The sequence below is a fragment of the Apodemus sylvaticus genome, chromosome 6 (assembly GCF_947179515.1).
Source record: "Apodemus sylvaticus chromosome 6, mApoSyl1.1, whole genome shotgun sequence".
Lineage (NCBI taxonomy): Eukaryota > Metazoa > Chordata > Mammalia > Rodentia > Muridae > Apodemus > Apodemus sylvaticus.
Window position 1 is genome coordinate 104,794,457 of NC_067477.1, and position 14,351 is coordinate 104,808,807.

General features: G+C 41.5%; 1 protein-coding gene across 6 annotated transcripts in view; it reads right to left on the reverse strand.

Moving 5' to 3' along the window:
* Nbas (NBAS subunit of NRZ tethering complex) overlaps positions 1–14,351 on the reverse strand; it is a 283,532-nt gene that overhangs the window by 24,937 nt on the left and 244,244 nt on the right. For all 6 annotated transcript variants that reach the window (XM_052186094.1, XM_052186091.1, XM_052186093.1 and 3 more), the window contains one exon: positions 11,057–11,252. In XM_052186094.1, the coding sequence (XP_052042054.1) occupies positions 11,057–11,252 (196 nt within the window). The remainder of the gene's footprint in view (positions 1–11,056; positions 11,253–14,351) is intronic.

Sequence of the window (14,351 nt, forward strand, 5' to 3'; positions counted from 1 at the left end):
GCCACTGGAAAGAGTGACTGAGAGAAAGTAAGAGCAGGGTCCCGTCACTGTCCCCTGGGTCTGTGTGGCTTGGCCTTCACACTGAAATCATCTGTCAAACTACTGGTTACTTGGGTCATACAGCGAGCACTTCAGTTCCGCTTTACTCAAGGGAGAGATGATAGCTAGTACTCTCTGCTAAAGGGAGATGTGTAAGGCTTCTACAGGAGTTTCCATAGCAACCTCTCTTATGCTGACCCCATTCCTGAAAGTAAAGGAAAAACGCCCAGGTGTCTGGCTACATGTGAAAATGCAGGGGGCATGCCCTTCTCCCTGTGCTCAGTACGTGGTTTAGGAATGAGACTCTGCAGCTGATTTGAAAGACAGACCCTTTGTCAAGAATAAGAAAGATGCCCTCTTTCTGACAAGCCAACTGGATAGCCTGTCCAGTGTGCCATAGTTGGTTCTGACAGAAGACAAGAGACTCTTGGGTTAGAGACAGACCTTTTGTACTAACAGAACAGTGGCAGCAAGGCCCTGAGTGTTTCCTCAAGTCCGTAGGCTCAGAAGCAGCACTTAGGAAAGTGATACACACACGAAGTGGTTGTGAAGAGCCCCATACTTGAAGACTATGAATCTGGTATAATGAACAGCAAGTCTATGTGCCCTGCTCCATGGGAGATGCCAGCCTTATCCTCCATGGTGTCATCTATTAAAAACTCTGTCAAAAAGAATCCTGAACAAAGCTGTTAGTTCTCCTTCTGAGCCTTGCTAAAATGTGAGAGATCTGAAGAAAACTATTTAGCAATAACTTTTTGAAATTTCTATAATTATTGTTTGGAAAGTACCTAAAATGATCTTTTAATTTTTAACTTTTCCTTTTTTAAATTTCTTTCTTTCTTTTTTTTCTGAGACGGGGTTTCTCTGTGTAGCCCTGGCTGTCCTGGGACTCACTCAGTAGACCAGATTGGCCTCGAACTCAGAAATCTGCCTGCCTCCGCCTACCAAGTGCTGGGATTAAAGGCATGAGTCAGCAGCGCCCAGGTAATTTTTAGCTTTTCATTGATATATGTCCATGCTTGTGAGAATATGTATGAGAGTAGAAGCCCAAAGTAGACACAGAGAAGCCTTCTTCAGGACATTTCTACCTTATTCCTCATGCCAGAGTCCCCTAGACAAGCTCAGAGCTCGCCCATAGAACTGGTGTGGCCAGCTAGCTCCTGGGATCTCAGTTCCATAGTACAGGTGGGTAGCCATGGCCGACTCAGGCCCTCCTGCTTAGACAGCAAGTCCTTTAATTGCTGAGCTGCCTTCTCAGCCCAATCAAGACTATTAAACTCTTTAGTAAAGAGCATCAAATGAAGGTTATTAAAAATAACTTTCAAGATCTAAGTGCTAACCAGCTTTTAAAGAGTAACATTTATCCTAACATTTGAGGCAAAGATAACACACTGAGTTTAGAACTAACATTTCTGTAGTTAGACTCATGAGTGCATATGATAGGGACTTACAAGTTATGTATGTATGTATGTATGTATTATGTGTATGTATGTATATATATAAACATATACTGTTCACACTCATGTCAGTCCCCTTGCATATTCCCTTTATTAAGTCTCATCCCTTTTAGTATTCTCTTTTGTAATTCTAGAAATTAGAGAACCATACAAGTAAATAATGGTAGTTTTGGTTTTTAAAAGCTTATATGCTGTGTTTGTTCCTTTCCTGGTTAAGAACAATGCTAAAATACTCTCACCACACTACAAAGTTATGTATTATTCCTACTTATTATGAACATGCCTCCAAATTTTCAGTGGTAATTTTTTTTTTTTTACTTATAATCAACTTGAGTAGTCAGCAGAGAAAAATTAATTATGTGTCTTACTTAGGGTTTCCATTGCTATGAAGAACTCTTATAGGCAACTCTTATAAAGAACAATACTTAACTGGGTCTGGCTAACAGGCTCAGAGGTTCAGTCTATTATCATGGTGGGAAGCATGGCAGTGTTCAGGCAGACACAGTGCTAAAGAAGGGGAGGCAAGTTCTACCATCTTTATCCGAAGGCAGTCAGAAAACTGGCTTTAGGAAGCTAGGAGGAGGGCCTCAAAGCCCACCCCGGAAGTGACACACTGACACGCTTCTGTCAGCAAGGCTACACTTAATCCAACAAGGCTATTAGCTCCTAATAATGCCCTGCTTGGGCCAAGTATAGTTAAACCACCACAATATCATATGATCAATATACACTGTCTTGTTTTGTTTTTGTTAGTGTTTTGTGTGTGTGTGTGTGTGTGTGTGTGTGTGTATACAACATAATCAAAATACTAATACCTTTCTAGAAGACAGCTTTGGCTCAATATATATTCATATTATATTTAGAAATATTGATCATGAAGAATTAGAAAAATTAACTTTAAGTTGAAAATAAAATTATCATTTCATAAAACTGACAAGTTAATGGGGAAAAATTAAGGAACAAAGAATTCTTTGAGCTCACAAAGTTCAATCCAGTGGGTATCACAGGACTCCATTGTAAGGGCATTTGGTTAGCATGAACATCTTGAGAACTTCTAGACCTAAAACACCTGAAATCAAGGCACCAGGTTCAGTCTGGATGGGGACGTACGCAGGAATGCCAGCCTCCATCTTCCAGCATATAATGCAGTCCACATGAGACATCCCTTGACTGCGCTCTAGCTTATTGAGGCGGGGTCTTGACTAAGCATAGAGCTCTTTGATATGAGCTAGTCCAACCCGTCTTAGCCTTCCCTTCTAGTGTTAGAATTATAGGCCAGCTGCACACCCACCTGGCATTTACATAAGGTCTAAAGGTCTGTCTCTGGCCCTCATGTTTGGGGGACACGTGTTTGACCCACAAAGCTGTTCTGCAGCATGGAATTGTCCCCAGCAGGGAACAAATAGCAACTCCTGCTGTGTATAGCACTCCCTCCTTCCTAGTCCAAGGGACTATCTGAGAAAACTGCCAATATTTCATAAACACCTGCATATCAATTTGCTATTGATATTAATTAATCTATTTGCTATTGATACTAATTAAACATGATGAAATTTAAGGAGCAAAATACAAATGTGACTCAAATATGAGAGTACTGGTTTTGTCTCTAAATGCTGTTCTTTCTTCCACGTAGAATTAGGGAACTTCTACCCTTTCTATAAGTCCGTTTGTCAAGGGGCTGCAGGTCTTTATCAGTCCAGGCTCACTGTCCTTGAAACAGAAGAACTAATACACTGTTCTCAATGGAAGCCATTCTTTATCTTAAACTTTCTCATGCTGCTGAAAGTGAATCCAGACACCATCACTGTGAGCTCGGGCACTGCGCCTGACTATCTGTCTTCCTCCAGGCACTGACAGGAGCTCACTGCCTCTGCAGACACAGATACAAGTGAACATGCTACCAGTGACCAAGACATACTCCGAGGGTGGAACTGCTACAAACATTTGTTCCCACCGGAACAGTGCCATTAACCTTGGCTCTGTGGCTTCGAACAGAAAACACAGTTATAATGAATGTAAAGATGCAAAACAGCTATGCAATTCCTTCCACAAACACCCTGATGTCACACTGGGATGTTCAGATACACAGCTTCAAGCTACAAACAAACAAACAAACAAACAAACAAGAGTGCTGGCTCAGTAGAAAAAAAGAAGCACAAAAGGTTAACAGAGCTGAGCTCTAAACAAAACTAGACCTGTGGCTGTTCCAGTAGGGTAATATGGCCTCCTGCACCCACCAGATAGTCAGTCACTCTAGAAATGAAACGTTGAGATGAAATAAAACAAAATAACAAATGAACAAAAAAAACCTGTCAACAAAAGTTGACTCTCAGTCTCCCTCACCGGTCTAAGGGGCTATTCCAGCACACAAGGACTGTGTGACTCACAGCAGCACAGGCCACTGCAGTTCCATACTGTCATCTGCTGTTACAGAACCACTACTGTTAGAGAAGAAAAGGTAGATAGATATATTGAAAATATTACTAATGTTTTTCAACATTAAAAGAACTTTTGGGGGTAGATTTTCTCAGTTTTAAAGAACTAAAACAGTGATGCAGATTTTGAATGGATGTCAGGAATATGTGACTGCAAGCATGCTGGGAGAACCTACATTCTAGCAGTTTCTATATCCTGAGCTAAAGTGAGAAGGTCTCTATCAGTAGGGAGTCGCCAGGGATAAAAGACCTAGAAACTAAATACTGGCCTTGCTATAGCTGTGATACCACAGAAAAAGGCAATGCCTTAAGGTTCATAGGCTAGAAAAGGCAACTGTAGCAAACCCAATATACTATTCTGAGATTATAATGTATAAAGCAACAGAGCAGAGTGCAACACACACACACACACACACACACACACACACACACACACACACACACACGCACTCTGCAGGCATCTAACAGAGCCCTACCTGATAAAGCTTTGTAGTTCATTTCCCTATATATTTGGCATGTTTTTGTGCTGAGATACACACGTTTCTTAGCCAGCCTTCCCCCACCTTCCCCATGGGATGGGTAGGATGAAGAGAACTGTGCCACTGATGTATGACACAGGAAGCCCGACATCCAGGCCATGAGAGGCTCTCAAAAGCACGAAAACAAGCTGGACCTTCTGCCATTCCATCAGCTGCTCCTCAGCTTATGAGAACATGTCTACACCAAAGCTTCTATGGTTTTATTTTGACGCCAATGCTTTCATTTAGCTAGAAGTTACCCAATGATACTCCTGGTTAACATAAGAAAATGATATCTGTGTCTACCTACCTGTTCTCAAAAAGGCATTAAAACAAAGATTCTTAAAAGTTACATATATCCAATATAAGTATAAGCTGAGAACTCCAAAATATCAGAAGTAAAAACAATACTAAATTCCATATTCTAGTTTACTTATTACATTGTTGGTTAATGACTCACATACTAAAAACGAACAATTGAAACCAACCAGATTGGACAAACCACACAACTAGGAAAAACAATGAGCTGCATGGGAGAAATGAACGAGATAACCAGGCTAATGATGATGGTTTTTTTTTTGTGCATATGGAGAAAGAAGGAAGAGAAAAATTAAGCAGCATCAGAAAAAAAAGTATTGTTAGTACTGTTAATCTATGGCTGAAGACAAAAGGCTCTATAAAAATAAATTCTAGTGAGAAAATGAGATAGTAATTTCAAAATTATATATCCTAGGACAGAGCAACTTTGCAAGTAACTTCTGGATGAGAGCAGTCTCCGCAGAGGGGAGCTTACCAACGAAGGTAGAATGGTCTCTGTACCACAGATGGAAACAGGGTACCAGTGCAGACCTGACTTTTAGTGATCGGGAGAGAACAGATGTAGACTTTTAATATCCATGTGGTCACTTACTTTCTGGTTCTTTCTCCTAGAAACCCTACAGTGAAAAATACAATTTTCTTTCTTTCTTTCTTTCTTTCTTTCTTTCTTTCTTTCTTTCTTTCTTTCTTTCTTTCTTTCTTTCTTTCTTTCTTTCTTTCCTTCCTTCCTTCCTTCCTTCCTTCCTTCCTTCCTTCCTTCCTTCCTTCCTTCCTTCCTTCCTTCTTTCTTTCTTTCTTTCTTTCTTTCTTTCTTTCTTTCTTTCTTTCTATTATCTTCTATGTTCTTTGTTTATATTCCAAATGATTTTCCCTTTCCCAGTTCCCCCCTCCCCATAAGTCCCATAAGCCCTCTTCCCTCTGCCCTTTCCCCAATCAATCCCCTCCCACTTTTCTGTCCTAGCAATCCTCTACAATGCGCATCGAGCCTTTCCAGGACTAGGGTCCTCTCCTTCCTTCTTCTTGGGAATGATTTGATATGTGAGTTGTGTCTTGGGTATTCAGAGCTTCTGTAAGGCAAAGGACACTGTCAAAAGGACAAAATGGCAACCAACAAATTGGGAAACCCTATATCAGATAGAGGGCTAATATCCAATATATATAAAGAACTCAAGAAGTTAGACCCCAGAGAGTCAAATAACCCTATTAAAAATGGAGTACAGAGCTAAACAAAGAATTTTCACCTGAAGAACTTTGGATGGCTAGAAGCACCGTAAGAAATATTCAACATCATTAGTCATTAGGAAAATGCAAATCAAAACAACCCTGAGATTTCACCTCACACCAGTCAGAATGGCTAAGGTTAAAAACTCAGAGACAGCAGGTGTTGGCAAGGATGTGGAGAAAGAGGAACACTCTTCCACTGCTGGTAGGATTGCAAGATGGTACAACCACTCTGGAAATCAGTCTGGAGGTTCCCCAGAAAACTGGGCATGACATTTCCAGAGGACCCTACTATACCACTCCTGGGCATATACCCAGAGAATTCCCCAGTATGTAATAAGGACATATGCTCCACTATGTTCATAGCAGCCTCATTTATAATATCCAGAAGATGGAAAGAACCCAGATGTCCCTCAATGGAGGAATGGATACACAAAATGTGGTAGATTTACACAATGGAATACTAATCAGCAATTAAAAACAATGAATTCATGAAATTCTTACAGGCAAATGGTTAGAACTAGAAAATATCATGCTAAGTGAGGTAACTCATTCACAACATACCATTTTTTCAATGAAAGGAAACAAGGCTTTTTGAAATCAATGACTGAATCAAGAGCGGTCACAGAACATGCAATAGGACTCCCAAATATACTTATATATATACCAGACAGTGGGAAAGTACTCCAGAAGTGGTGGAACTCTGGAAAAGAAGAAAGCTGGAAGAGAAATCCCAGTGACCATCTCTGGATGATTTAAACCAAACCAAACCACTATGATGGGTTAGAACCATGGAACAAAAACAAAAAGCCATATGACCACAGTGAGATCAATAAGCAATTGAATAAATATATTTAGGTAGACAAGTGATGGAAACAAGTCCCATCATTTTCATACTAATCTCATACATCAATCATTAATTCATGCTAAAATAAGTATATGGAGGTATGATGATGTAAATAATAATTATAATAAGAATAATAATCATCTCGAAGTATCCAACAAAGTACTTAATAATTATATAAAAGAAAATGTAACTATACATAGAAGAAATATGCTCCCTAGCACTTCAGGTTAACACTATTCATCGTGAAGCAAACCAGCACTATGTATCTCCTAATATATGGCTCTAAGAAAGGCACATCCCTTCCGTGGTCTCCTACTAAAAATGTAAAACCTGAATAGATGACAATGTTAAACTGAATGACATTCAATAAAATAATTTTCCACTGTTTTTTAAAACTATCAAGGTCATAAAAGACCAAACACATAAATCAGACTAAAAGCTGTTAGAGCCTTGAGGAGACTAAAGAGACATGACAGATGCAGAGTGTGTTCTTGGTGGATATAGATCAGAAAAGGGACTAGTGCGTCAACTGACAGTAGGTGACCTGGGTATCAGCGAGTAAGCGTACTGAATATATGTGGTTGTGGTTGAGCCATTAGTATTTGCAGAACCGGGCTGAAAAATTCACAGAAATTTATATGTGATGCACCATGACCAGGTGCTGCTGCAGCGTCTGCATGGCCCCAGCAGACGGAGATTTGTGCCACAGAGCCAAGAACACAGACTCGACTGCGCAGGACTGAATTGAAGTTGCTGCCTCATCACTCACAAGCCAGTCATGACCTATCAACCAAACCAGGGAAGGTGCTGACCACTCTCTACGACAGTTCTAAAGTACACACAGCTCGCAACTCAGTCTCCTCCTCTTCTTCAAAGGACTCCCTAGCAGTGAGAGGGACAATATCTATAGGAAAAGAACCAAAGGGTTCTCAATCAGAGACTCCAGAGATCTCTAATTAACATGGATGCTCTCTTGACTTTAATCATTGTGGGAAAATAGATCACAGAGTTCTCTTAAGGAATCCCAGGTCTCCACTCACAGTGGCATAGAAAGGCTATGCCTCGCTTCCACATGAAAAGCAGCAAGCAAATCAAGACAGTGTGGCAAACTAGCAAAGCCACAGCAATGCTGCAGGCCACTCTGTAAGGACATCTTCCCATCGCCCTAAGTAAATCACCTACCTGCCTGCAGATAAGGAGCAGGCAGCACAGCCAAGAACAGCAGTTACAGTTCCGCCTTGCCACCTGCAGCATGACCTTGGATGGGTTCTTAAAGACTTAATATTCATTTATTCAACAAATATTTACAGAGTGTCTTTCAGATCCCTGCTCTCATAGAATTTATATTCTAATGGAAGAAGAAAGACATCATATAACAAACCGGCAGAGATGGGGAAGGAGGAGTTTTCAGATAGTAGCAAGTGACTTTGAATTAAGACAGAGATGAAGCAGATTGTACTGGACCACAGAGTCATTTTAGAAAGGTCACATCTGCATTAAATAAAACTGGAGTAACTCCTCAAGTCTTGATGTCCAGATATTTTCCTACAAAACAGCTAGTGGGCAGGAAGTAAAAAAAGCCCCTGGCAGCCACAGGACGGCAGGACACCACAGTATTAGACAAATCATCTCTGTGCGCATTCACACCACATCTGTCTTTGGTTAAGCCAATCACATGTGGACTCTGAGCTCTGAAGACATGAATGCAGTAATACGTTTTGGGTTTTTTTTTTTTTCATTTTTTTTATTTTCAAGGTTCTACATATAGTTTTGCATATCAAATTTCTTTACTCTATTGACAGGAGAAATACATATTTTTCTGATATTTTAGCAAATGAAGGCCACTGATCCCTAAGAGAAGGGCTGGCATGAACTTGCATTGTTTCAAACTAGGCAATCATATGACTTATTAACAAGATTAGGTGTTATCTTAAGCTACATCTCGAAACTCAGATGAGTGGGTGAGTAAAACAGCAAAACTCTCAAGCTACATGTCTTCTGATATATAAAAAATATGGGAAATTCCGAGGTGCTGAGGTATAGAAGTTTTCAAAAGAATCATTAGTATTTTGACCCATATTTTTCATGCACCAGTTAACTAGAAAATTACAAAGGCTGAAAAACTCTGATAAACTGCACCAAAAGGATTAATGTAAACCCTCCTCCCTCTCCATCGCACCCATTCACCACAAAGGGGCACATTTCTGGGAAGGAAATTAAAGCCTCTCAAAGTACTGAAAAATGAGGGTCAGTGAAGTTTTAATTCCGTTAACTAATCATTAGAAAATGTAGAAATTGCTGTCTCTCTGTGACACAGTCAGGGGCAGGCGTCACAGACATGTTGAATCTTCCAGGTGCTGGCTGGTTTCCCAGCAACACAATGATTTGTAGGGCCACTACTTTGGGCACTTCAAGAATAATTAAATATTAAGCCCCTCTTTGATGTATGCAAAGTCTGCCTAAGAGGATTATCACCACAGTGAGCATGGCCCCCACATTTTCTTTTTGTAACTGAATATTGCAATATCATTATCTAGTCTCATCTTCAGTCTGTAAGAATGGGTCTCTATCAGCAATGGTACTGAAATACATCTGAGGAAGAAAGAGGAGGCAAAGAAACCGTAACCAACAGGGGAAATACTCTGTTCTGGGACACATGGATGGCGAAGACCAAATGGCAGAGAAGGTGAGCAGGTCACTGCCCACCTTAATTCAAGGTTCCATTTTATACATAGAGTCTTCAAGACCTCAAACTTCCCCAGGGTTACAGACCTAGTGACAGAAGGCTGACAGAGACATTCAATGCCCACAATCTTTCCAATGTTCTAGAGAAATATCACACAATCTTTGAAACAGAGGAATTGAAAAGATGATCTGAACCACAGATATAGTTAACACAGCATTCCAGTGTTTCCATCCTGAAACCACTGCTTCATTTCCTAAGGACCATAAAGTTGCTTTACCTACAAGTGAAAACTCCTCATCAAATCCCCCTGTCCTCCCAAAAGACCTGAAGCCCCATTGCCAGGAGTCCATGGAGGAGACACAGCACAGCGTTTGTCAGGGAATCCTTAGGACAATAGCACAGAGACACTAGCATGGGTGTGCTCATTTCTGCTACCAAACATTTAAAGAACCTACGACGAGAACAGGAACACTGCCCTTATCTAAGAGTAAATTAGACACAGGGAGAAACTAAGATGGTAAATGGGACATGGGATCCCTTACCCTTGCCACTCTGAGCCTCCAGGGAGGATTTTTCCAGAGAGTGTGGGCATTTGCTTCTTCACAGAGCAAACAGTCCAATAAAGCCGTTATGCATGGACCTTAAGAATGAGAGCAAACAGGCCACAGCTATAGCACAGCCTCTTAGAAAGGCGAAGGTTTACTTCAGTTGCCATCTGTCACCGAGAGAAGCCAAGACAGAAGCTTCAAGCAGAAACCACAGAGAAGCCCTGGCTGCTGGCCTGCTTTCTAGCTCCCTCTCTCACACAGCATGGATCTGCCTGCCCAGGGACAGTGCTGCCCATAGTGAGCTGTGACCTCCCACAGCAAGCACTAACCTTGACAAGCCCTCAACTGAGCTTCCGCAGATGACTTTAGCTTGTGTAAAGTAGAAAGCTAAAGTTAACTAGGGCCTGTGTCTTCCAGGGGCTCCACAATACTATGAACAAGATTTAAGAAGAAAGGAAGAAAGGAATGGAGGAAGGAAGGAAGAAAAGTGAGGGAGGGAGATAATTAAAGAAGTTTTAACTTTGACAATTTAAAGTTCAGTAAGTTTGCAGTGACCAGAGAAGTTTCCAGAGAGGAGGTCATCAGGAGCTGGAAAGGTCTAGAGAAACTGAGACTTTCTGTCTTTTAGCTCTGGTGGTACAGGAAAAGGAAGGGCAGGCAAAGAGCACAAGTAGAGGAGGAGATCAAAAGCTGGCTGACGCCACCTGAGTGTCTATCCACAGGGCATTTCTCCTGGAAAGAGTGAGCCGCCAGTCAATCAGTCCTGTCAGCAGTCCTAAAGATGGACATGTGACCATGACCTAAAGATGGGCATGTGTTTGGTAAGCTCAGTCATGCTCAACCCAGCAGGAAAACCAGAAAAGATTTTACTGCCCATACTCAAGCACTAAGCAGCTGGCCCCGTGAACACACCAGAAATCTGTAGTACCGACTCTTAATAATAGCTGCCTTGATCTAAAGAAAGACTGGTGTGCAGGTGCTGCTTACCTGTCTCTGAGGCCATGCTGCTCTGAGGATGGCTTCTGTTCGGAAGAACACCAGGAGCTTGCTGTCCTCCTCACTCAAGTGGAAGGACTGCCCCAGGAGCTGGAGCACCTGGATTCGAGGCCTCACAGGACATGTGTCTTCAGCACAGAAAGGCCGCAGCCACTGCAGCAGGTCCTCGGCGGACACCAGCTCCTCCCTGCAGAGCGGACAAAGTGGGAAGACAAGCTCTTAAGGCTTTTTGTATCCCTTCTAGTAATCAAATGCCACCACAGACCTAAAGACTCAATAGATAACTTTGTTTCTCTTAAAAGGAAAAGATGAAGTTTTTAAGTGACTTACAACAGACTGTATTGATAATCTTATAACTATGTCAAATAAATGTAATCCTGAAGCAGTTTTTATTAAACAGAGCAACATAAAGCTGAAAAAGGGATCCATTAACCACTATGCTCCCAGCTAGTCTATTTCTTATAGAAATTTAACAAGTTGTAAAGCTTGTCTCTACTGCCCATACTAGCAGTGTCACTTACCAGTCTAGTAATTTTATATATTCCGTCACTAGTTAGCATCAACTGTGCAAACAAGATGCCATAAATGGCATTTGCTAGCAGAACTGGCTTCGGGGAGGTGGTATAGCCCCCATGTCAGGTACAGCACTTTGACCCCAGTGCCCACCCCTCCCCATCACTCCGCACTGTGATCACACCTGCTGCATGTGGCTACAAAACCACTCAGTACCATCTAAAGATAAAATGTGAGTGTCCAGCTACTATTGGACTGTATCTACAAGGACACCATGAAGAGGTTGTTCTGCACATCTCTCCACCTAATCTAAAGATCTGCATTCCCGAATCCCAGCAGGACCACCTCAGTAAACTCGCTGATTCACCAATATCAGTGGCCATGCTAAACTTCAGCCCATGGCAAATTCCCTGAGGACCCGCATTACGCAGGTGCTTGTGCAGCCACATCCTTACAAAGCTCCTGGCCTGAATCACTTAAACCGAATCTCAGACCAAGTCAGACATTATGCCAAATCCTGCTCTAACAAGGCCAAAACATACTTAAAAAAAAAAAAATCTCCTAAAGTTAAATCCTGTATTGCCACTGAGCATGTCTCTCTGAATCTATGAGTCCGTGCTTGATGGCATAGACATTAAAATTTTACATGGTATATGCCCTCAAAGAACTAATACCTGACCAATGCTGTTTTATGGCAACTTACATTGAAGACAGAATTCATTATTAGTACTTACAGAAAAATAAAGTTATAAAATGTGAAGAACTAACTTAAATGTTTCTAATTTATGAATCATTTGCTAGTTTTACCAGTAGTTACTCTTCCTTCTCAGTGCTCATTAGAAATGCAGAGAGACTCAGTAAGGAAAGTGCTTGCATACAAGCATGAGGGGCTGGTTTCGATCCCCAGAAACAGCCTGGGAAAGCCAGGCATGGTGGCAGGCAGGTACGGACAGGATTCCAGGGTTCTGATGGCCAGTCCATCTAGCCAAGCTGGGGTCAGTAAATCAGTCTGTCTCACAGACCAAGGTGGAGGAGCTAGAGAGGAGGTCCACTGGTTAAGAGCTCTACCTAGTCTTGCAGAGGACCTGAGCTTCATTTTCAGCACCAACATCAGGCACCTAAACACCAAATATAACTCCAGTTTCTGGGGGCAGGGGATGGAGGTGGGGTGGGGGTTAGGAGTAATCCAATGCCCTCTTGTGGCCTCTGAAGGCAGTGCATGAGCCCCATACAAATAGTAAACATACAGACAAGCAGGCACTCACAACTAATAAATAAAGCACACACATACAATTAATAAATGAAGTTTCAAAATATTAAGGAGAGGAGTTATTGAGAAGGATACCTGAAAAAACTTCTGGCCTCCATAAAACACGCATGTATACCTGTACATATAAGTGAAGACATACTTTTATCTATGTGTATGTATAGCCACACATATGCACACTTGTACACACAAGAGAAGACATACTTACAACTATGTGTATGTGGTGGAAAATGTTTATCCAAAAAAGAATGCACAGCTATTCCCTGAATACTTTCTGTCTTTACAGTTGTACCAGCAAGATCATTTTCAGACCGCATTGGTTCTCAGCCCCATCATTTTTCTAACTCTCTAAACCTAAGCCATGAATGGCATCACTCCCACTATAGGTAAAAGCCTTGAGAAAGCATCTTCTCAACATATGCAAAGCACCTTGCAAAGTATGTGGCACAGAGGAAGGACTTAATAGATACTTAATAGATACTACCCCATCAAAACCATCTTCAGAAGTATTACTGCTGTCAAAGCACTGGAGTTCATGCTTGATGGTATAGAGATTAAAATTTTGCATGGTATGTGCCCTGAAAGAACTAATACACTGGAAAAGAAAGCTCTATGAATTGACCTTTGCTGTGTTATTAACATGATAAAATTGGAGGAAGAGGTGTGGCATCTAAATAGGATCAGGGATATGCAGGGTGTGTATAAGTGCAAATGCAGGAAAATATAACTCCAGTCAAGGGAACAGGGAAAAGGCAAAGATGTCAAAGGGCATAGAAATTTACTGAGAAATTAAAGGCCCAATGTAAAGTGAGCAGAGGAACAAGCTACAGTTTTCTCACTTCTGGAACCAAGACAATGAACCTAGGCTGCAGAGACAGTTTGGCCAAGCCTAATATTCTTCACAGAATTCTGAGCCTTGGTTTCCTTAATTACCAATAGACATGGATAGCAATGCCTTCCTCACAGGGTTGTTTAGACTTAAGTAGAAAAAAGTAGTAAATGCAATGTGTGTAACACACTAGCACATGCCTAAATACTTCCAATAATGGAAACCATCATCATTAAAGCTTTCGGAGGGCATGGAGTAGGAAAGATGGTGGATTTTGAAGCAGTGGATCGTCAATGTCACTTTAAAGATAAGAGAAGATGTGATCTCAACCCCATAAGGGTCAGGGAACATCAGGAAAAGGGGACAAAGAAGGGAAGAGCCAGAGGACGAGGAGGAGTGCTGGAAGCTGTCTTAGAGACTTGCTGTGGCTGTTACACAGCTCAACTCACAGTAGGTCTGGTTTCCTGCACAAGACCAGCAAAAGATCAGGGCAATAGAAAGATAGCTCAATGTACCAACAGGAGAGCTCTAACTAGACATAGATGGGAATGAGGAGGGACTCACACTATCAAGAGGGCATAAAGATGGGAGGAGAAATTGCTGGGGTTGGGGAAAAGGGAAGTTAGAGGTAGATACAACCAAGATACACGCTATAAATGCATGAGGGTGTCAATAAA